The 24,202-nt window shown below is 47.8% G+C and overlaps 1 protein-coding gene across 1 annotated transcript in view; it reads left to right on the forward strand.

Annotated features, from left to right (window-relative positions):
• Positions 1–24,202, forward strand: part of OTOG (otogelin) — a 90,794-nt gene that overhangs the window by 18,879 nt on the left and 47,713 nt on the right. Inside the window, exons 15-27 of the mRNA XM_042959616.1 lie at positions 1,437–1,569; positions 2,433–2,610; positions 4,629–4,753; positions 6,002–6,214; positions 7,595–7,787; positions 9,321–9,395; positions 9,647–9,690; positions 11,133–11,286; positions 19,659–19,766; positions 20,146–20,284; positions 21,900–22,034; positions 22,324–22,470; positions 22,777–22,896. Of these exons, the coding sequence (XP_042815550.1) occupies positions 1,437–1,569; positions 2,433–2,610; positions 4,629–4,753; positions 6,002–6,214; positions 7,595–7,787; positions 9,321–9,395; positions 9,647–9,690; positions 11,133–11,286; positions 19,659–19,766; positions 20,146–20,284; positions 21,900–22,034; positions 22,324–22,470; positions 22,777–22,896 (1,764 nt within the window). The remainder of the gene's footprint in view (positions 1–1,436; positions 1,570–2,432; positions 2,611–4,628; positions 4,754–6,001; positions 6,215–7,594; positions 7,788–9,320; positions 9,396–9,646; positions 9,691–11,132; positions 11,287–19,658; positions 19,767–20,145; positions 20,285–21,899; positions 22,035–22,323; positions 22,471–22,776; positions 22,897–24,202) is intronic.

Consider the following 24,202-nt stretch of genomic DNA (forward strand, 5'->3'; position numbering starts at 1 on the left):
CTGCCTCAGCTGGCCTCTGCCTACCTCTTGAAGAATTTACCTTAAACCACTTTTCTCAGTGGGCTCTGGCCCTCTGGTCTTCTTTTATGTACTTGGATGTACTTTTTAAATGTACTTTTATGTACTTCTTGTGTCAGGGAATTTTGTATAGCCTGTTCACTATCCCTGGTATCCCCCTTCTTGCCTTCTCTCTTTGCCCAGCTACCTTCTCTGTACCCTTCAGATCTCAGCTCAACTGTCACATTTTCCTGTGCCTCAGTCTTCTGATCTGCAAAGTGAGGTTGTTAGTGGTACTTACTATGTAAGACTGCTATGAGAATTAAGTGAGTAAATACATGTAAAAAAGATGAGAATAGTAACCTGAACACAGTAACTCTAAAGTTAGCTATTAGGGTCGCCTGGGTGGCTCAGTCAATTAAGCGTCCAACTTTGGCTCAGGTCATGATCTTGCGGTTCGTGAGTTTGAGCCCCAGTTCAGGCTCTGTGCTGACAGCATGGGGCCTGGAGCCTGCTTTGGATTCTGTGTCTCCCTCTCTGTCTACCCGTCCGCCACTCAAGGTCTGTCTGTCTCTCTCTGTCTCAAAAGTAAATAAACATTAAAAAATTTCTTTAAATAAAGTTAGCTGTTATTATAATAAATTATAGTATTACTAAGAGTTTTGTTATGATTTTTACATCATCATTATCTTTCCCTAAGGATGACCTTTCCTGCCTCTGCAGACTAAATCTTGTTCCTTCACTATATGCTTTCCTAGCACCCTACACCTCTTTGTAGCACTGATCTCAGCAGTAATTTAAAAACCAACTTTGTAATTACTTGTTTAGTGTCTGTGTCCCACACAAATATGTACTCTCCATGAGGCCCGGGACTGTATCTGTCATGTTCATCACTGTATGGTTGTATGGATGTCTTCTTGTGGAAGGAGGTATGAATGGGCCCAATGTGTACCACCCATTTCAGAGATGAGAACCTGAGGCCCAGATATTATTAGCTCATTTCCTGCCTGCCTATGAGTAGAGCTTGATACTCTGCAGGATGTGACACATGGAAAGAGCTATATAAACACCTGTAAAAGGATGAAATTAAAGTCCTGTATTGTACTTTACAATGGGGAGTGGGGAGGCCAGTGTTTCTGAGGCTAGACTCTGGGCCATCCAGGGGGGTCTATCTCTGCTCTCTGTCATAGAGAGCCTAAGACTTGACTATCTTTTTATTTGCATTATCCCAGCTCTGCCAACCTTCTCCAATCTTAGCCTCTGCCTTCCCATTCCCAGATGAGAGCATTTGGTTAGAGGACTCCTAATGTCCTTTGGGGGTTCCGTCTCAGCCTGTCTCTGACCTCAAACTGCACTAGAATACCCAATCTTGGGGCCTCTTTTGGGGCCAGCAGGACAGACAGACTAACTCTGCCCTATTTGCCTTCCTCTTTCTCCAGAACCAGGACGGAGTCTGTGTCCAGTCAGTGTCAGTGATTCTGCATCAGGACCCTCGGAGGCAGGTGACCCTGACCCAAGCGGGGGATGTCCTTCTGTTTGACCAGTACAAGGTCACCCCACCCTACACGGATGGTATGGCTTTCATGGACAAGAAGTAACTGGGAGCTGGCTGCCCAGGCCTCTTCTTCCAAGCACTGTCTCTGGCCAAAGGCACTGCCACATGGGCAAGAGCTCACATTTTAGCATTGGGTGAATCGGGCCAGATGGCACCTTGGTCCCAGGAACATGGACTCTGGACTTGTAAGATGGTCTTTGTCCCCATCCCAACATGACACTAGGCATCTCAGCAGTATGATGCCTTCTCCTAACATAAGGATATGAATGAGGCTGTTCTCTATCCCTATTTTATTTTTTAGTTACTTATTATCCTATCTGACTCCACAAGGGAGCAGTGGTAGCTCATAGGAAGCACATCTAACAAAAATGCAAAAACTATTAAGAAATAAAATAGCACCAGAGAAAACGAATAAGAAAAAAAAAGTAGGGGTTCAAGATTGAGTAGGGATGCAGGGGGAGAGGTGTAAAGAGGCCAAAGAAATGCATGCCACAAGAGGTGAAAACTTCACTACAATTGGATCTAAAATCACATTGTGAGCTTCCTGGTGGCCATTGTGAAAAAAATGCGTAGTTAACAGAATTCTCCTTTGCTACAGAAGGAAATATATCAGTTCCCTATGCAGGCAAGGCTTTAACTGGCACTTGGTGCTAAAAAAAAAAAAAAAAATCTTAGGTTGCCGTTGTCAGTTGTCTCTGGGTTCTGTTTCATCACTGAACAAGATTTCCTCAAGGCTTCCCAAACTAACTCCTTAGCAGGGCTTCACTGGGTGTGAACACTGTGCTGGGTATCGAGGTCAGTGAGGACCATGCAGGCGGTGGCGGTGGGTGGGTGCATGTTGGCAGAACTTCCCACATCCCTTTTCTGGTTCTGTGCCCAGACGCCTTTGAGATCCGGAGGCTGTCTTCCATGTTCCTGCGGGTGAGGACCAACGTGGGCGTGCGGTTGCTCTACGACCGCCAAGGACTGCGGCTCTACCTGCAGGTGGACCAGCGATGGGTGGAAGACACCGTGGGCCTCTGTGGCACCTTCAACGGCAACACGCAGGACGACTTCCTGTACGTGCCCATGCCCGGAAGCAGGAGAGGGTGGGGCCCCGGAAGGCCGGGTATCCGGAGGCACTGCCTGAAAACATCTTTCGCAAACTCCCTGGGTCTCTCACTGTGCCACGCATGCACCATTGATCATTTATTCTTCGGCATTTAAATTTAAGCGTATTTCTTTAAGGCTGTGGCCCACAGTCTTCTCTGTGCAAAAGACTCACCTGGAGAGCTTGTTAAAATGCTGATTCCTGGGTTCTACTTCTGGAGTATCTGATTTGGGTTGGGACCCAAGAATTCTACTTTTAATAAGTAACCACTGCGATTCTAGTATAAGAGATCTGCAGACCATACCTTGAGATCTGTGGCCCATACCTTGAGAAATACTGTTTTATAATGAGGTCTTAAAATTGTTGGACCTCAGGCTGCATTTGATTTGTTTCATGGTTTTCCTTGTTTTAATTGACTGTGAGCACCTTTAGATGAGCATAAGCCCCCTGTGAACCAATGATTCCAAAACTCCTGCTTTCTATCCCAGGTCAGTCTAAGCCACATGTCTTTCCTGCTTGGTTCTTAAGGGTTGCACCGTGTGCGCCTCCCATGTTCAGGAGAAGGCTGTTTCCTAGGTTGACAGAAAGACTATCTGAGCATGGATACAGTTTAGAAACTTGGGAGGGGACAAGAGTCAGACTTTCCTGAAAGGAGAATAAGGGGTTGATCTTGAAGGCTAGAGGTTCTGGCCAATTTTTCAAGTGACATGCATTAGGTGATGCAGAAGTAAACAGGAGACACTATCTTCAGCAAAAAATGAGAACTCAGATTCATTCAGAAAAACAAGAATAAAAAGAAACTGAGCTTTACATTTTTTTTTAATGTTTATCTATTTTTGAGAGAGAGAGGGAGAGAAAGTAGGGGAGGGACAGAGAGAGAGGGAGACACTGAATCTGAAGCAGGCTCCAGGCTCCGAGCTGTCAGCCCAGAGTCCATTACAGGGCTCAAAGCCACGAACCATGAGACCATGACCAGAGCTGAAGTTGGATGCTTGACCAACTGAGCCAACCAGGTGCCCCAAAACTGAGACCTTTTAAATGCATGCACATTAAAAAATGTAGCATTCTGCTGTCTTGCCTGGTGGGACTGATGTTAGGGCAGCTGGCCGGAGTGGTGGGGGACAGACGACCCTGATTTAGTGTGTGGGCTGCCTGCCACCTTCCTGAATGTGAACTCTGGGCAGAACAGTGGCTGGGTGTAACTTGGGTGCTCTCACTGCTCTGGAGCAGTAGTGCGGGCATGCTGAGTGTCACACAGAACCTGCCCCACCCCGTGCACGCTATGTTGTCTCCAGTCTACCATCTCCTCGAGTTTGGTGACTCTGGGAGACTGTTGATGTCTAGGAGACACGTTTTTCCCCCCTTCCTTCCTTCCTTCCTTCCTTCCTTCCTTCCTTCCTTCCTTCCTTCCTTCCTTCCTTATTACCTCTTGTGTGACTACTTCCTACCTAGAAAGGTGAGGGGTGCAAAGGAGCTTTTGGGAACTGCTTATGGAAAAGGGAGGAGGAAGTCTTAATCCAGTGAAGTTTGGCTCATGGTGTCCCTGTTTCTCTCTTTCTGACATGAAGAGCTGGGGGCGGGTGGTGAAGATAGGGTAACGTGTGGCCGGCCCCAAGCCAGTTTTGATTCCCTTTGGAGCCTGTTAAATGTGATATTATGTGATATGATGTGTGTGTGTGTGTGCGCGCGCGCGCACATCCATAACTGTATGTGTTTGAATGTGACTGTGTAGACCCTCTTGTCTGTTTACATGTTTGGCAGATACTTGTGCTCTGTGTGTGTATGTTGAGGGCATGTGCAAGTGGTGTATATAGGCCTATGGGTGTTACTCCTTTGGGTGGGTACATATGCGCCTCGGAGTGTGTGTGCTCATGCTTGGTCTATGTGTGTATACAGGAGTAGATAGATACTTATCTGGGTGTATGCTGTATGTCCACCTGGGTCCATGCGGCCAAGAGTGTGAACGCGGCTATGCCATGACTGCAGGTCCCCAGTGGGTGTGCCTGAGAGCACCCCACAACTCTTTGGCAATTCGTGGAAAACTCTATCCGCCTGCTCACCGCTGGTCTCTGGCTCCCCTCTGGACCCCTGTGATGTGCACCTGCAAGCAGGTGAGGTGAGGGGAGAAGGAGGGGGGAGTGGGGTGAGGTGGGACTGGTTTGAGAGGGGTGATATGGGAACTCTGGGCCTGAGGAGGCTGGTCGGGTTGGGCAGGAGTGATAAGAAAAGGTGGAGCTGCAGAGAGGGGACCGTGGTTCCCTTCTGGTAAGGGTCAGGCAGACAGAAACTTCATGCTCTATCACTGCCACGTAGACACACATTTGTACTGGCTCTCCCATCTCAAGGCAAAAGTCTAAGCCCTCACAGTGGCCCCACCAGGGCCTAGCCTCTCTGCCCTTCCCCCTGCACCCCCAACTCTGCTCCGGCCACACGGGCCTCCTTGCTGTTCTTTCTGCACAGCCAGCTCTGCTCTCTGCTCTGGGGCTTTACACCTGCCGTTCCTTCCACCTAGAATGCTCTTCCCTCACTAAAGTCCCTCACCTCTTTCAACTTTTTGCTCAGACTTCATCTTGCCACCGAGGCCTTCCTGACCACCTGCTTTAAAATTGCAATCGCCCCTCCCACCCCACCTTCGATCGCTAACCTCCTTCCCCGCTTTCTCACTCTCTGAGGTCTTTGCCTTCTGCTTTGCCGTATAAATTGTTTAGTGATGGTCTCCTTCAACCACACTGTAAGCTCCACGAGGGCAGGAATTTTGTCAGTTTTGTTCACTCCCGGGTCTCCTTCCAGCATATGGATTCATGTCTCACACAAGATGGAATGTATTGCATGAATGCACTAAACACACATACACATGCTCACTCTCCTTTATTTTCTTAAAACAATTTTTTAGCGCTTATTCATTTTTGAGAGACAGAGACAGAGCATGAGTGGGGGAGGGGCAGAGAGACGGGGAGACACAGAATTCAAAGCAGGCTCCAGGCTCTGAGCTGTCAGCACAGAGCCGGACGCGGGGCTCGAACCCACGAACTGTGAGATCACGACCTGAGCCGAAGTCGGAAGCTTAACTGACTGAGCCACCCAGGTGCCCTCACTCACTCTCCTTTAATCATTTACACCCATGCCCTTGGCCAGCCACCGACTCACACCTAGACTGACCAAACCGTACCCACACACTCCCAACCAGCCATGCGCTGGTTGGGTCCCTGCTCACATCCCTACTGTGCACCCACACTCTCTCCCACCCACCTTCTCACGCCAACAGACCCCTGGACTGTGGGGAGGCAGGAAGAGGCTGGGGCCTGGGGCACCAGGCAAACCAGACCCCCACTCCCTGCCCCTGTCCCTCCCGTCTCCAGCTTCCTATGCGGTGCAGTCCTGCAGCGTGCTCACCGGGGAGCTGTTTGCGCCCTGCTCGGTGTACCTGAGCCCCGTGCCCTACTTTGAGCAGTGCCGCCAGGACGCCTGCCGCTGCGGGCAGCCTTGCCTGTGTGCCACGCTGGCCCACTATGCTCACCTGTGCCGGCGCCATGGGCTCCCTGTTGACTTCCGTGCCCACCTGCCAGCCTGTGGTGAGTGCCCCACATGTGTGCCTCCACGTGAGGGTCATTGGAAGAGCCTGGGCTCCAGACTCAAGGGTCCACCTGCCCCTCCTGCCCCTGTAGCCTAACACCCCCACCTCACAAACTGCTTCTCCCGTGTTCTCCATCCCCTTGGCCACCCAAACCTGACACGAGGGCATGTGGCACATGGCTGCTTCTCTGTTACCCTCACCGCCAGTGCCAGTCCGTCTCCAAGTCCTGTCAGGCTTGTCGATTTGAGATGCAAATTCACCCACTTGTCGCCACCTCTGCTGCCACCACCCCGGTCAAAGCTTCCTAGTAAGCCTCCCCACGGCCTCCTCTCATTACAACCAGAGTGAGCCTTCTCAAGATCACTGGATCCCATCGTCCTCAGTGCGCTCGTGGCTCGATGGGCGTGAGCTGGCCCCTGCTTCCCTCTCCAACACACACCTGGGCCACATTCTTCTCCATGTCTTAGTTGTCTCTGTGCCCCCAGCCCTAGTACAGGGCCCCACTCTCAGTAAACTCTTAGCAAATGCTTGTTGAATAAATGGAAAAGACTCCATCCTGGGAGTCAGGAGACATGAGTTCTGTTCCAGCCCTGCGGGTAATTGCTGTGTGTCTCTGGCAAGTTCCTGCCCCTCACTGAGTCAAAGTTCCTCCAGAGGTGATTGGATGGGACCAATGGTGCATATTAGACTCTCCATAGGAGCTTTTGAAAAATGCACAAATCTGGGCCACATTGAGTATCAATGAAAACAACATATCTGGCAACGGGGGCAGACATCAGCATTTTTAAATGGAGACTTTGATGTGTAGCTGGGGTGAGAACTTGGCAATCTGGCTCTGGCGGGGAGCAGGAGACCCCAAGGGAGTGGGATGCTGGCCAGATGAGGAGAGGGAAGCTCTGAGTCTTTGGACAGAGGGCCTCGAGAGGCTGCTTAAGGGGGCACAATTGATCTTCACAGCTCATATGTGTTATAGGTGTGGAAGTGAGAAGGACAGAAGTGTGTGTAATACCCACCTGTGCGTGTGTCTATGTGTGAGCGATGGCAGGGGGGTGTCAGGGAGTCGTGACCTCCATCCTCCCCCAATATCACTACCTAAGAAGAATGCCCTGCAGAGGAAAGGAAACACCAATGGCAAGGTCCAGGCTGAGCTTGGGGTGTGGGGCCCACCCCTGCCACTCTGCCATTGTAGTGTAGTGGGAGGAAGTGGGACTCGTGAGTGAGACCTGGGTTCAAATCCCAAGTCTGGCCTTGACCTGCTGTGTAACCTTGAACAAATATCTTCTCTGGTTCTCAGTTCTCCTCATCAGGATGATGGCTCCACCTCACACAGTTGTGGGGATGAGGGAGACAAAACACACAGTTTTATTTCCCACTACAGCACTGTCCTGTGAGGCCACCAAGGAGTATAGCCCCTGTGTGGCCCTGTGTGGGCAAACCTGCCAGGACCTGGCCAGCCCTGTGGCCTGTGGGGTTGGTGGTGGCAGCGACCTCAGCAGGGACGAGTGTGTGGAAGGCTGTGCCTGCCCACCGGACACCTATCTGGATACCCAGGCTGACCTCTGCGTCCCTAGGTGAGTGGGCTAGTGTGACCTCTGTCAGATGGAGAGGAGGCTGAGGGTCTCTAGGGCATCTGAGGCTGGGGAGCCTGACTGCACCTCTTATGTCCCTGCTTAATCCCCCAGTCACAGGGCAGAGCATGATGCACCGCTGGGTGGTCCTGGGTGGGCTTCCTCTCCCGGACCCCGTTCTCAGGCCTCTTTCCTCGGCTACGGCTCTTCAGCCCTCTCCAGCCTGGCTTCCCCATAAAACAGAACAACACTCCCACAGAGACAGCCTCTCTCCCTTCATCTCCCCTCTCCTTCCACAAGTAGTTATTGGCCTCCTCATATGTTCTAGACATTTCTAAGCCCTGGAAGTTCAGCCAAATACAGAACAGAATCCTGCCTTCATTGAGCTCACATTCTCATGCCAAAACAGATGAATAAATAGACACTTAAAGGGTCTGGTAGTAATAAGCTATAAATAGTCAGGGAGGGATTACTGTTATGCACAGAAGGAAGGCCTTTCTGCTGAGGTGACATGTGGGCAAAGATGGGGGGAACTGAGGGAGGAGTGCTCCAGGCCAAGGGGACAGGGATGGCTCTGAGGCTGGCTGTGGCATGTCAGTGTGGCTGGAGGTGAAGTTCAGGGCTGGTGATCTCACAGTATCCCAGAGCTGACTGGAAAGGCACTTAGTCCCTTCCACAATGGGGAGAAATTCCCCTAAAATTCCACTGAGGGATAAGGGCTAGAGAGAGGCTCCTGTAGGGGGTATATTAGAATCACTCAGTAGCCTTTTCAAACTACAGGATCCTCCCTTGAGATCCAGATGTGTGCCCTTCCCCCTCAACCCCTGACTTGTGGTTGAGTATTGCCAAAAAAGGGAACCTCTGAAGTTTACGTGGGAGGAGGAATTGGAGAGAGAGAAGGTGGCTGAGAAGCACAGGGGTTGGATGAGTTCAGACATCCTTTCCAGCCCCCAACTGGTCTGCTCCAAGGCCTGCACTGGGGTTTTGGGAGGTTGTGAGGAGGAGGAAACACAGTCTTGGCCCTCAGCTGACCTACAAAGAGGAGCCAAAAGAATAAAGGACCGTGTGAGGAGGAATAGACGAGATGACATATTTGGAGGGCCTAGTCTGTTCAAAATGTTTAACAAGCAGTATGGTGTAGGCCATGAGCAATCAGAACAGATGCCGGGTGGGAATGAGCAGTATGGAATATATGCCCTGTGTCCCTCCCTGACACAGCATGGGCTCAGGAAGCATGGCCCTGTTCTTACCACCTCTTTTTTCCCAGCCTAAAGGGAGGTTGGCTTTGGGTGGACAGAGACCAGTGAGGCTGTCCTTGTGCCGGCTCACTGGATGGCCCTGAAGCTGGGACCCAGCCCTGACCTCTGTCCCTGGTGCTAGGCTGACTTCCCCACTCCCTGGATATCTGTCACTTGTCACAGTAGATGCCATTGCTTTTTTCTGTGTCTTTATGGTCCTGGCTGCTGGGGGGTGGGGGTGGGGTCCCTGCCCCAGTTCCTGAGTTGGCTCACTTTTCTCTGTTCCTGGGTTTTGCAGGAACCAATGCTCCTGTCACTTTCAAGGAATGGACTATCCCCCTGGAGACAGTGACATCCCATCTCTGGGCCACTGGTGAGCTCCCTAGGTTGCAGATTTAGTGTCCTCTCTTTAAATGGAAGTTGCTGATTGAAGAAAATACAGCCTAGCAGACCTTTCCACGAAGCAGTGCCCACTCTCCACCTCTGCACAGGGGACCAGGGACAGAGTGGGGATATCTGTCTGAACCCTGCAGGGGCCTGAGCACAGTGGCATGCAGTCTCTGGCTTTGCAGTGACTGAGTCAGCTAATCCCGGTATACACCCCACTCCTCTCTCTCTCTGCAGCCACTGCAAAGATGGAATCATGAGCTGTGACAGCAGACTCCCAGGTAAGGTGGAAGGTGGGGGGTTCTTCTAGGGGCTCCTCCGTCGTGGTGGGGCTATGGAGAGGCGAGTGGGGAGCTAGAGGATAGATCAGGACAGGGACAGCCCAGCCACATCTGAGTCCAGCCACACTGAACCCACTGAGTCTGCTGTTTTCCTCACCGTCTTGGGAAAAGCTCCAGTTTGGAGGGTGGCATCCAGAAATCCCATCCCAACTTCAGCCCCATCCTGGCAGCTGTCCCTCCTGCTTCTCAAGAAGGAGAGGCTGAGACTATCTCTCCTAGGGGCAACTAGCTGGGGTGACTGGACAGTCCCTTGGCCTCCCCTGGGTCCTGGGTTTCCTTGTTCTGAGCTGTCATTTGCTTACTAAGGCTGACGCTGCCCAGTCCTGTGCTAGACTTGGGGGTCATAGAGATGGGGAGGACAGCCCGGGTCTCTGAGACTGTCCCAGGCAATAGAGATGACGGTAGGGTGGCTTGGCACTGGATCAGCCTGTGAAGGATGTGGAGGTGGTGGAGCGAGGGACTGAAGCAGAAGGGAGGATGGGGATTGGCACAGAGGGGTCAGAGAATAATCACATGGCAGGTGGCAAAGAGCAGGGCCTCCAGAGTCTGGTAGCCCTGGATTCAAATCCTGCCCCATGCTTGCAAGCTGTGCTGCCCTGGGTAACTCACTTTGCTTCTCTGAGCCGTCACTTCCTCCTTTGTATATAACCTGGATTTCTGTGTCCTCCCCATGTATGTATTCCTGAAAATATGTTTTTGTTTTGTTTTGTTTTTGGTTGGTGTTGCTTCTGGCTTCAGATTTCTTCCTCTCATCTTCCATGGCTATTCTCTTCTCTCTGCTCCATCCCAGGCTGAGCATGGAACTCAGCTCCCTTTTATTCATTTCCCTAAAAACGATCACTCACACAAGGTGTAAGTGTGCACAGCTGACTTGACTGGAGGCTCAGGGAGAGAGAAGGGGTTTATGTCACAAAAGTGTAAGTAATGGGAAATTGACTTCCTTGTGGTTTAAAGTCCTCTGGCCACCCTGCCACACTGCATTGCTATCCTCTTTCTGGCTCTCCTCCTGGTCTCTTTGAGGCACTTCCTCTCACTTTATCATGCCTTTGAAAGCAGAAGTGACTTCTTTCCATGATATGGGAAATGGGGGATAACAACGCCTCATAGGGTGTTGCAGGATTCGGTAAGGAAATGCATGTAAAATGCCTGGAACAGTGCCCTGTGGAGAGCACATGGTACTCTGGGTACTGGTGGTGCATCTGGGAACCCAAGGGATGCCTCTGGAAGCGTCAGAGCCCCCTGTCTCCCTGCCTCTTCCAGTAGTTGCGTCCCCAGGTCTCCCTGGTCACCCCTGCCACCCAGGAGCCCACCCCCAGGCCTGGGTGTTCCAAGGCCTGATGAGCGTCCGTACTCCTCCCAGCAGCCACTCTCTTCTCCTCCAGCCACTGCCTGCCCGGTGGGCCAGGTCTTCGTGAACTGCAGTGACCTGCACACCGACCCCGAGCTGAGCAGAGAGAGGACATGTGAGCAGCAGCTGCTGAACCTGAGCGTGCCAGCTCATGGCCCCTGCCTCTCAGGCTGTGCCTGTCCCCAAGGGTGAGTATCCATGTTTCATGGTCCCCCACCCCTGAAGGCTGGCAGAACCGGGGACCCACGAGGCAGAGGGAGGGGCAAGGAGTTCCTCACACAGCCATGCTGGAGGCAGCAGCCCAGGGCTGGCCGGTGCTGATGTAACGACTGGCACTGAATCCGAGGAAGAACGGCGGTGTGGGGATCCAACCGGAGTGGATTCTACCTGGCTCTTCTTCTTACCATCTGTGTGACCTTGGACAAGGAAGAGGCCCAACCTCTCTGAGGCTCAGCTTCTCATCTGTAACATGAGAGTAGTAATCACAATGCCTACCACCTCAACAGGTTGTCGTGAGGATTACATGAGGTACTGGAGTAGAAGCATTGAATGGGGTGTGTGGCATGCTCCAGAGGTCCAGTGGGTTGAAGCCCAGGAGAGAAAAGCCATGTTTCACCTCTCAGCCCCTTCCCCTGTAAAGATCTGGCCAAAACCCTCAGGTAGAGGGCTGGTGCCCCCGTAATTCGGCAAAAAGAAGGGCCCCACCCAGTGGAAATAGTCTCCTGCCCAGGTGCCTCAGATGCCACATGAGCTGAATTCTGTGGGTGTGCCTCGTGGATACTCGTAAGCTGAGGTGGCTGCAGGGGCCCCGACCTCCCGTTTGCCAGTTCTCACTCCTGAGAAGAAGGTGGGTGCCCAATCCCATGACTTGGCAACCTGGGGCTGTGTCCTTTAGCTGATGCAGAGATCAGTGGTCAGCTGGGAGTTCTGGGCCAGGCCTGGCAGCCAAGGGAAGTGAGGGGGGGTCAGGGTGGGAAGGGGAGGGAATAGTCAGTTAGAGCTTTACTGTGTTAACAGTAAAACAGTTAAAACACCTTGTGTTATCACCACCTTTAATCTCAGGGCCTTCCTAGCAGAAAGGAAGGAAGGATCGATACTCTCATTTTGCTGATGAGGAAAACTGAGGCCAACAGCAGGGTAGAGGGAAGTGGTTGGCCCAGGGTGCCATGACTCAAACCTGACTCTGCTTACTCCAGATCCTGCCCTTTGGCCAGAGCATGCCAGGTCTGTGAGCCCTGGGGTCTGGTCCCCTACACAGAGGTCATAATGTGGGTTAGGAGCTTCCCCTTCCCAAGCAAGGGCGGCCACAGGAGACTGATGTGAGGTCTCCAGAGCCTGCACAAGATCCTAGGCCCAACTGGTAGGGGGTAGACAATCCTTGCAACCATGTAGGCTCCAGATGAGCTTGTGAGGAACGTCAGTTGTTGAAGGCCTCTTGCAGCACTGTCTTTGTGTGCACAAGCCTGCCCCTCTGAGGACAGGGAGAGCCAGGGCCTCTGGAATCAGGAACTGAGAGTTGCTCACCACCAAGCATGGTGGCCAGGTGGAACTGAGAGAGCTGGGCTCAGTTCTGCCAGTCACCCATCCTGTGACCTCTCTGAACATGTCCTCATCTGCACAATGAGGGCTGATGACTCTCTCCCAGAGGGGCTCAGGAATGAAGGATTCAGTGGGATCCCCCTTAATGACAGTTTGTGGTCTCAAACTATATTCCTCAAACATTAGTGTGCACATGAATCATTAGGGGTCTGACCCTGATTCGGGAGGCCTGGGGTGCAGCCTGAAACTCTGCATTTCTAGCAAGCTCCCAGGAGATCCAGATGCTGCTAGTCTGGGGACCACAATTTGAAAAACAAGATTCTAAAGCACTATCCAACATTAGGGATTAGTTTCACTCAGATTGCAAAGCCAGAGTGGGGTTTTCTTTTCAGTCCCCACGTTCCAAAGGGTAGGATAGAATGTGAAGATTTCTAATTGCTTGGGTGACCTATGACAAGTTATGTGGCCACCTGGGCATCAGTTTTCTTGTCTGCAAGGTCCTGCTGGTTGTTTGTTGGCTGAACAGGGCAGTACCCAAGCAGGGCAGTACCCAAATCCTCTTCCTCTGCTCCAGGCCATTTGAAGTTCAGTTCAGGTCTTGGAGCCGTGCCAAGAACATCCACAGTCCAGAGGGCCCAGGCCAGTCACCTTAATGTTTGTCGCTAGCTATGTGACATCATATAATTCACTTACTTTTTCTGAGCCTGGGTTTGCTCATCTGTGAATTGAGGGTAGTAACACCACTTGAATGAGACAATGGCTGCAAGGAGCCAGGCACTGTGCAGTGAGTGCTCTATTAAGACTTGTTCCCTTCCCCTTCTTAATATTGAATGCCATCACCTCTTGGGGTGTTTGCCACAGTGGCTCATAAGCTGTATGAAATGTCCTGTGAGGAGCTTACACATGTTCCACAGGGGCTTGTCCAAAGGAAGTTATTAGAGGAAACCAATTTGACAATAAATTTCATATATTAAAAAAACACAAAAAAATAAAAGCATTTGCTATTAGTAAGGGCCTATTATAAATCTTACAATCTGAGTATTTACTGGTTACTTCAAAGGATTTGAATGATCAAATCCATTATAGGGAATAATAGAATTAATAATTATTGTGCTTTTTACCTTCTATTTTGAAAATAAAATAATTTGTTACTTTCAGTTAAAACAAACAAACAAACAAAGGAAATTATTAGAGTCTCAACTTGTAAAGAAAGGACAGGCATTTCCTATCATTCTGGAATGTTTTCTTGGGAGTTGAGATAAGGTTTCTAAAGATGCCCTAGTACCTTGGGATGCCTGGGATCCTCTGGGCTCCTGGGCCCCATACCTCCTTCTATGGCACTTCTAAGAATCTGGGTGTCATACATTGTTCCAAAGGGCCCTGAGCCACTGCAGGAGCCACAGGAGCTGTTTGTGCCACTCTAAATTTCTTTGCATCTGGGTGCTGAGCCAAGGGCCCTGGGGCCACTAAGTGGTGTATACAGTATATATAAGTACAGACTGTGGAGTCAGGCTTGAATCTTGATTCTACCACTGAGACTCAAGTAAGTTAACTAATTTACCTAACTCAGGGTCAGGGGTTAGTGTTAGGGTTTAGGGTTAGGGTTAGGGTTAGGGGTTAGGCTCAGGGTTAGGTGAGTTAGCTAACTCCCTTGAGTCTCAGTTTTCTCATTTGTAAAGTAGCACAAAGTAAGCATTCTAAGTGACCAGACAAGCTTTGTGTTCCTCATTTGAATGCCACATATTTGCAAATGCCCCCGAGAGAACCCTGAAGTGACAGGATCCCAGAACAGGTAAGGAAAGAATGCTCCATGGACTGAGGTATCTTGAGGAGAGAGGCCACAGCTATTGTCTGTGGTGGGCACACAGCAAGTGCTCAGGGATGCTGGCAGTTCTGCATAGGTTCAGGAGGGAGCAGTAAATGGTGAGCAGCAGAGAAGGCCCCTCAGGAGGTAGCAAGAGACAAGGTCTGGGCTGAAGGTGGAAGGCAGTGAGCCAGCCATTGCCGGTGCCTGATGTAATTATGGGGAAAGAAGGGACAGGAAACCAATATTTATTGCAATTCTATAGGCACTAGGCAGTGTGCCCAGGTCTATAATGAAATTCTCATAGTGACCTTGGGAGGAAGGCGTCATTATCCCTGTTTTACGCACGAAAATACCGGGGCTTAGGAAGGTTAAGTGTCTTCAGGGAAAACAGTGGATTAAACCCAGGCTTTTTTCCTCTGCTTCCTCCCACAATGAAATATTGGTAATAGAGTAAAAAAAAAAGAAAAAAAACCCATGAGTCCCCAGGGACAAAGAGAACAGGCGTGGGAATGACAGTGATAGAAGATGGGTCAATAGTTTCTGAAGAAGGAACAAGGGTGGATATGTAGAAACTGACCTTGGTTTACAGCTGATGCTTGCAGAGGAGGCCCAGGAGAAACAACCTGTGTCATGTTGACAGCTTCAGGGACAGGTGGCTCCAGGCATCTCAGAGGGTGGTGTAGTGGGAGAGAGACAGGAGGATGTCCCCTACAAGTCTTTGTAAGGAGCAGTTAACCCCCCTAGGCTTCCTCCCCCATGCCCTGAGGTCACGAAACGACCCTAACCCCATCCAGCAGGATGGTAAAAGTTTCTGCAGAAACCAGATCAGAGACTTTGATCTCAGGAGCACAAAGAGGATGAGATGCAGAGTAAAAACAGGGAGATTAAATGAAAACCTACTGGGACTTCAGCCCTCTTCCCCAGCTTGCTTCCAACAATAGTGGCACCGAAGCTTCTGTGTCCCAGGGTGGAGATGAAGAGGATTCTTTTCTTGAAAATGGGCTGGGCCAAGAGAACAAAAATCTACCAAAACTGACATTTTAGAAGTTTCCCAACAAAATGGTGGCTATTCTTAATTATTCAGCTTCCAGTCAACTTTTGGTGCCTCACTGTTTTTTTCCCTTTTAATTTTTTTTAAAGTGTAACATAATTTATAAACAGTAAAATGCATAGATTTTAAGTATACAGTTGGCTAAGCTTTGACAAATTTAAATGGTCATGTATACCTACCTATGAAAAGTATTCATTATTTGTTTTATCTCATTATTGTTTTAATTGGTAATTTTAATTGGTAATTTTAACTGGTAATTTTCCCTAAAGAGAATGAGTACTTTTTCATGGTCCCTCCCCCCCACCCTTCATATATTTTCCTTTGTGAAGTGTCCACTCAAGTCTTTTGCCCATTTCTTATCTGGTTGACTATTTTCTTTAAGTTGTAGAAGTTCTTTCCTTATCAAATATATACATTGCCAATATTTTCTCCTTGTCCGTGGTTATTTTTTTTACTTAATGTATATTAAGATGTGTAATAATTGATTATGAGCAGAAGTTTAAAATTTTGATTTTAATTTATCATTTTTTTCTTTATGATCAGTGTTCTCTGTGTCCTAAGTAATTGCAACTCTAAGGCCACAAAGACATTCTCCAACCTTTTCCCTTAGTAGCTTTACAATTTTAGCTTTTACATTTGATTCTATAACCTATCTGAAATGATTCTATATTGTAAAATGGAGTCAAGTTTCATTTTATTTTTTCTGATGGATATCGAGTGGTTCTAGCTCCATTTTAATAAAAGACTTTTCTCTCCCTGTTGAATTGCTTTGGTACCTTTGTTAAAAAATCAATTGACTGTATAAATGTGGGTCTATTTCAGGACTCTCTATTCTGTACCATGGATCTATTTGTTTCTCTTTACATTTTTTTTAATGTTTATTTATTTTTGAGAGAGAGCATGAGTGGGGGAGGGGAAGAGAGTGAGGGGGACAGAGAATTTGAAGCGGACTTCGCCTTGACAGCAGTGAGTCCCATGTGGAGCTTGAACTCACAAACTGTGAGATCATGACCTGAGTCAAAGTTGGACATTCAACCGACAGCCACCCAGGTGCCCCTGTTTGTGTATCTTTAGGCCTGTATCACACCGTTTTTGATTTCTGAAGCTATATAGTAAGTCTTGAAATCAGAAAGTGATAGTGCTCCAACTTTATTCTTTTTCAAAGATTTGGACACTTCTAGGTCTTTGCATTCCCATGTAAATTTAGGATTAGCTTGGGAATTTCTACAGAAAAGCCTCTGGGATTTTAGTTGGTTTTGTGTTGCATCTAGAAGTCGGTTTGATGAGAGCTGATGTCTTCGCACTAGTGAGTCCTTCAGTGCATAAATATGGCATTATCCCATTTACTGGATGTTCTTTAATTTCTCTCAGCAGTGTTTCATAGTTTTCATGGAAAGGTTTTGGACATGTGCCATTGAATTTGTTCATAGGTATTTGATGTCTTTGTTGTTCCTTCCACCTAAGTTGTCAAATTTATGGGCTTTACATCATAAAAGTATTTCTTTATTTTCCTTTTAATATCTGTAGGATCTGCAGTGATGTTTTCTCTTTTTCCAGATATTGGTAATATGATTTTTTCCTTTTTTGTACTATCCGGTCTAGGTAGGGGGTTGTCAGTTTTATTGATGTTTTCAAAGAACCTACTCTGGTTTCATTGATTTTTTTTTCTATTGTTTTTCTGTTTTCTATTTCACTGATTTCTGCTCTTATCTTTATTATTTCCTTCTTACTACTTACTTTGGATTTAACTTGCTTTTATATTTCTATTTGAGATCTTTTATTGTAATCTTTTGTTATTTCTAATATAAGCATTTAAAGCTATAAATTTCTCTGTAAGCAATGTCTTAGCTCACTCTAAAAATTTTGATATAACATGTTTTTATTATTTTTGTTGTAATCTTTTCTATTTCCTTTGTGATTTATTTTTTGACCCATGAGTTATTTAGAAATGTTACAAAATTTTGAAATGTTTGGAGTTTTTTTTATATTTGTTTGTTCCTGATTTCTAATTTAGTTTCACTGTGATCAGATAATATACTTTGTATGATTTCAAACCTCTGAAATTTACTGAGTTTTTATGGTCCAGAATATAGTTGTCTGGGTGAACCTTCCATGAATGCTTGAAAATAACGTGCACTTTGCTGTGACTGGATATAGAGTGTCATGAGCACACTACGAAGGCACACACATGAGTTGTGTCTTTCCACAATGTGAGGTTTATTCAATCATAAAGCAAGGTTAGCATAATTATAAAGCAGGCTCAGTATTCCAAACTCAATGACATGTGTTTAACTCATGTGTTTAACTTGGCTTCATACATGTCACACGAAGCAAAGCACAAGACAAGTCACACAACAAACGAGATGGAATAGGGGTAGAAAGCTAATAAAACAAACGCTAAGTCAGGCACACAGTTGAGATAAGGCCTAGGTCCGGTCCAGATCAACTGTTCGCGTTTACTGCTTATTATGTTCAAGCAGTGAACAATCTCTGTTCTGTTCGGAGATCAATCAGGCAGAACCTTTGGCAGCAGGTGCCTTTTTGAAGAGGGGTCAGTGTCTGAGGAGTCTGACAGTTTGCTGCAAAAACCCTCCCTTTTTAAAGGGATTTAATCAGTCTTGGGGCTTTGCAGATCTCTGTTTCTGCTGGCTATCAGTTCTGAGTGTGTCACAAGCTGGTGCTGGTCTTGGTGATATCTGGTCTTGGCTGCAATGCCCTTACCTGCTACTGTCGTTGTTTGACACAGGCCACTGCTTGACATGAGTGACTCCATCTTGTTCTGTATAGAGTTTTTAAATTGTCGGTTAGGTTAAGAGCAATGTCCGATTTTTCACATCTCCTACATCTTTGAAGAATTTTTTGTTCTATCATTAATGGAGTGGAGTGTTGAGATTTCCAATTATAACTGTGGATTTGTCTCTTTCTCCTTTTAGTTCTATGCGTTTTTGCTTCTGCTTTTAAAGCTCTGTTGCTTGGTGCATGCCCATTTAGGATTGTTGTGTTCTCTTAATAAATGGTCTCTTCCGTTGCCATGACATATTCCTCCTGTTGCTGTTAATGCTACTTGGCCTGAAGTCTGCTTTGTCTGATGTTAATAAAGCCACTCCATCTTTCTTTTAACTGATGTTTGCATGGTATTTTTTCCTGTAATTTTACTTTTAACGTATCTGTGCTTTTACTTCAATTGTGTCTTTTGTAAACAAAATATAGTTGGGTCTTGCTTTTTTAGCCAATGTTACAATTTCTCACTTTGAAGTGAAGTGAGAAATACATTTGGATTTAATGTAATTGGATTGGATTTAATACTACCATCTTGTTCTTTGTTATCTGTCCGTTCTATTGTGTTTTTTTCCATCTTTTCTTTCTTTTTTGGGGGGCTAAGTATTTTTAATATTCTATTTTATTTCTTTTACTTCATTTTAACTATATATCTTGGCATTTTTATTTTTTGTGTTTTTCTAGAGGTTATAATATGCATGTTTCATTGATCAATCTACTGTGAATTAATATTTTATCACTTTATATAGAATATTTACACCAGTATACTTTCATTTACTTACTCCCTATCCTTTGTGCTGTTATTGTCATGCATTTTACTTCTACATATATTATACACCACACAATTCATTGACATTAACCTTGATCTAAATGCTCAATTATCTTTTAAAGAAATTAAGAAATAATTGCTAAAATTGTCTTTCACCATATTTTCCATTTTTGGAGCTGTTCATTTCTTCATGTGGATCTGAGTTTCCATCTTCCTGAAAAACTTCCACTAACATTTCTTTCAGTGCAGGTCTCCTGGTTGTCCCATGAGCAACTGGAGTAAGAGGGTCAATGCCCACATTCATGATCTGTTTATTAATATACAGCTAGTGCCTAAGAGGCAACTGGCGTCTAGCCTGGCCAGGGGGATGCGGCTAGTAGAACTGAGCCTTGCTTCCTGATGGATAGCAGAGGCTTCTGATGTGGGTCAAGTCTGTCTCTGGTTTTTCCAGTTGCCCCACTGAGCAGCAGCAGGATGGTAGTTGGGTACATGGTCAGTTTCTTTGGCATAAATGCTAAGAACCACCCCACGGTGTCCACGTGGATGCAGGGTCTTCCATAGATGGCAGATATGGGAAGGGTGCTTTCCTGACCACCTGCTTGCTGTGTTCCTACAGCTTGCTCAGACATGGAGATGCATGTTTCCTGCCAGAGGATTGCCCATGCACTTGGAAGGGGAAGGAATATTTCCCTGGGGACCAGGTCATGTCTCCCTGCCATACCTGGTAAGTGAGGGTACTGTTCACACTCTGCTTTTGGCTGGGGATGAGGATGGATATGAGAAGCGTGATCATGAGTACAGTCTGGCATTCCCCTTCCACCATGTTCATACTCATGTCGCATGTTTGTGTGTTATTTAGCGATGTTTGTGTATATACAAGTGTACGTATAGATGGAAATTTGGGGGGTGTTTCTGTAAATGTTTACATGAATGTGAGTTTGTGACTGGCAGGCTTCTGTTGAAGGTTGCTGGTGTTTGTGACCCCCTAGCCCAGAGGCACATAGTGGGAACTCTACAGGCAATGGCTCTGTCGTGGGTATTCAGAGTGCATGTGTGTGTGTGGGGGGGTGCCCTGCGAGCTGATCTGGGCACATGTGTTTCAGTGTGTGCCAGCGGGGCTCATTCCAGTGCGCTCTCCACCCCTGTGCTTCCACCTGCACGGCCTATGGCGACCGGCACTACCGCACGTTTGATGGGCTCCCGTTTGACTTTGTGGGGGCATGCAAAGTGCACCTGGTCAAGGTGAGCTCCTGGAGGTGTCTGATGGGCTGGCGCTATGGGGACCCAGGGCATCTGAGGCTGAGGACCTGTCAGGCACGGTGATATTCCAGACTCCAGTCTGTTGCACAATTAGGAGGGTGGAGGGATCTAAGCCTGGGGGTATGGCTAGCTAGCGACTGAAAGAAGTGCTGAGGAGCAGGTTCAGAGCTAGACAGAGCTCACCAGGCATGAACCCCACTGCATGCCCACTCACCATTATAGCCTTGCCCCATTGGGTCCCAATGGTTTTTCTATCTGTAGTAAGAGCTTATGTTTTCTAAACTTTTATTATATGCCTGGTGGTCTCCTGAGCCAATTTTGAGGATTATTTTACTTAATTCTCATATCAACCCTATGAGGTAGAATATATTTGCCCCATGTTATAGGTGCAGCAACTTGGGCTTAGGGAAGTCAGGTGTCTTGCCTGAGATCACACATCTAGGCAGTAGCAGAGCTGGTGTCAGGTGTGAACCAAGAAATCTGATGGGAGATTTGATGTGCTTAAGGAGTCACGTGCTAAAGCTGTCAGCTTATGCAAAAGAAAAGGGATGGTGATGTAGGGTGAGGGGCATAGTAGAAGCAGGATCCCCTCCAGAAGGAGAAGAGGGGTACCAACAGGGCAGGTGGGAGAGTGCCAGCGACACTCTCAGGGGACCTTGGTTTTGCTAAGGGCCTGTCACACTATATAATAGTAAGAGTAATAATAATAATGACAAACCTTCTATGGAATGAGTCTTATCTATGGAGGAAGCATTGTACTGGGGTCTTTCACATGATTTCTGTAACTCTGAGACAGATTATACCCATTTTAATTTTAAAATTTCAAAGGTAATGCGTGCTCTTCACAGGCATTTAAAACAATACAGAAGCATATGTTAGAAATGACTGTTTCCCTTCACACCTCTTCTGTTCTCATTCCCTGCTCATAACAGTCAGATGTGAATCCTGCAAGATCACTTTCCACAAGACAGACATACACACATACACACATGCACACATGTACTTGGTTTAGTTTATGTGGATAGAATTCTACAATTTGCTCTATTCACTTAACAGAACATACCTTAGTCATGATCTCATGCAGTCAGTACATACTCCTTTCTTCTTTCTATAAAATTCTACAGAGAGGACATGCTCTAGTTTGTTTTATTATCCCCCCATTGATGGGCATTTAGATTGTTGCTGATATTTAAATGCTCAATGAATACTTTTGTGGATGTGTCTCTAGACTCTTGTAAGCGGAAATGCTATAAAAAGCTGTACACAGTGCTTGAAGAGTGCCCTCCAAAAAGGCTTCGCTACTATCATCAATGGATATAAGATAGTAACCCTGTCCCTCACTCCTGTCAACACCAATCATCCTCTTATAAATTCATTCATTCATCCATCCATCCATCCATCCATCAGATACTTTTTGGAGAGTGACTACATGAAATTGACCTTTGGAGAACTGAAGTAAGTTTCCCAAAGTCACACAGTTAATAAGAAGTAGAAGTGGATTGAAAACCACCTCAGAGTCCATGTCCCGCTACCTCTGTGCCTGTCTGCAGGATCTTTTCCCTCCCTGGCTTGATGAACTGACTTATTTTCTCCTCAGAGCACATCGGATTTCAGTTTCTCTGTGATTGTAGAAAACGTAGACTGCTACAGCTCTGGCATCATCTGCAGGAAGTTTATTTCCATCAACGTTGGGAACTCACTCATTATCTTTGATGATGACTCAGGAAATCCTGTAAGGCCTGGTGCAGGTTAAGGTTGTACGAACGATTTGTATGTTAACAGGGGCCAGGGGCAGAAGAGGGCTGGGGACTGGTTTCCTTACCACAGCAGTTTCTCTTGGAGCCGTTGAGTCAGCAGCCCAGATTGAATTCCTTGGTCAGAGTCAAGAACACAGAGGTCAATGTCAGGGCATGAGGGAGGCATGATTTCCTGGGACTGGACAATGACTTAGATCCGGGCCCCACTGACCCAGGTATTGGGGGACACTCAGGCCACAGGAATGACTGTCTCTGTCCCCCTAGAGTCCTGAGAGCTTCCTGGATGAGAAGCAGGAGGTCCACACCTGGCAAGCAGGGTTTTTCACATTGGTGCATTTCCCAAGGGAACACATCACCCTCTTATGGGACCAAAGAACCACAGTGCACGTCCAGGCTGGGCCACAATGGCAGGTAGTTGCATGAGCAGTGACCCTCACAGCGCCCTCTGCTCCTGTCTGGGGCTGATCCAGGCCACTGGGCATCCTCGCATGAACTATACCCTCACCGAGGAGCCAGGAGCATCATGTCTCCTGTCCTTTCTGCCTGCACCCCACTCTGTGCACTTCTCCCCTGGCTCTTCTCCTATCCCTCTTTACATTGTGACTCCAGAAGTTGCTTCTGGGTCCATGACAGATTCCTGGGCTCATGGTGACTCCTCTTCCAGTGGTTCATCCCTGGTGTTCCTGCAGGTGACCGCCGTGTTCTCTCTTCTTTCAGGGCCAGCTGGCTGGACTCTGTGGGAACTTTGACTTAAAAACCATCAATGAGATGAGGACTCCGGAGAATTTAGAGTTAACTAACCCCCAGGAGTTTGGCAGCAGTTGGGCTGCAGTTGAGGTAAAGCCTCCCTAGGCTGACTTACTCCTTCACTCAGATGGGCCCTGGCCAGCACTGAGGGAACCCCAGTCAGAGACTGCTCCTCGGTGAGGCTGCTCCTGCAACTGCTCCACCAGCCTCTGACCCAGCATCCCCAGCCTTAGACTCTGTCCTGCGGCCTGAGGACACATACCACCCAGCTCACAAATCGAGCTGCATGTGTGCCCCGGATCAAGCCCTGGCAGGAGGGTAGGGGCTGCAAAGGAGACAAAGTCTTTGTCTTAGGAGACATGACCACCTGCCAGGGAAGATAAGGCTTATTGAAGCATGACCATCTTACCCATCTTCTGTGTCCCCAGTGCCTGGCACTAGGTCTGGCCCAGAGGAGAATCCAAGAGAGACCCATGTGGACTGAGGCAATCAGAGGCTTCCTGAAGGAGGTGGGAGTACGGTGGTACTTAAAGGATAGGCCATATTTGGAAAGATGCATGTATCAGAGAGAAAGCCTCTGAGAGGGAGGACAACTTTAACAGAGGCAGAAATGAGGAGGGTGTCCCTGCAGGTTGAGAGATGGCTGAGGTGCCCAAGCTGTGAGCTATGGAGCTAAATAGCACTGAACTCAGAGCAGGAGACCTAGGTTCTTGTCTTGGGTCATCCAGTGACTTGCTGGTTGGCCTTGACTAAGTTCCATCTTCTCTGTCATCCTCTGTGAAGGAGCTATGCCAGGAGAGGGATGGTGACTGGATTTGACTTATCATGACAGCTTTGATCAGCCAGAAGAGGTTGCCTAGGAAGCTATGCTGAGAAATACCTGACTTGTGTCAGGCTCAGCTAGAAGGAGAACTGTGGTTGATTAGTTATGTCTGCCATGAGTACAGCAGCAGACAGTGGTGATAGGAGTGTTACATTTTTGCCTTTCTCGGACTGGGTCATTTTAGGTCCCTAATTCTCTGTTGGGTAATAGACGAAGGTGAGCTTATGTAGCTTGGGGTCAGGGCATCGTCCTCAGTATAATCCTGAGGTGGGACAAGGCTGTTCTCATAGTCTCAGAAGGGTGTGCTCTAGCCCACTCCCATTTAAAAGAAGCAGAGAGGGTGACTAACTTTTATTGCTCCCGTCCTCTGATCCCCTACTGCTGCTCTTCTCTCGATAATCCCTTGGCATATCCTGGGCCGGTGTGTGTGTGTGTGTGTTATGTGAGAATGTAGGCCTGAGGGAGGAGGCTTGTCAGACATTGGGGAAGTCTGTATTAGTTATTAGTTATCTATAGCTGTGTAACAACATTACTACAGATTTGGCAGCATTTAACCACACACATGTATTATCT

This window comes from Panthera tigris, chromosome D1 (genome assembly GCF_018350195.1).
Source record: "Panthera tigris isolate Pti1 chromosome D1, P.tigris_Pti1_mat1.1, whole genome shotgun sequence".
NCBI lineage: Eukaryota > Metazoa > Chordata > Mammalia > Carnivora > Felidae > Panthera > Panthera tigris.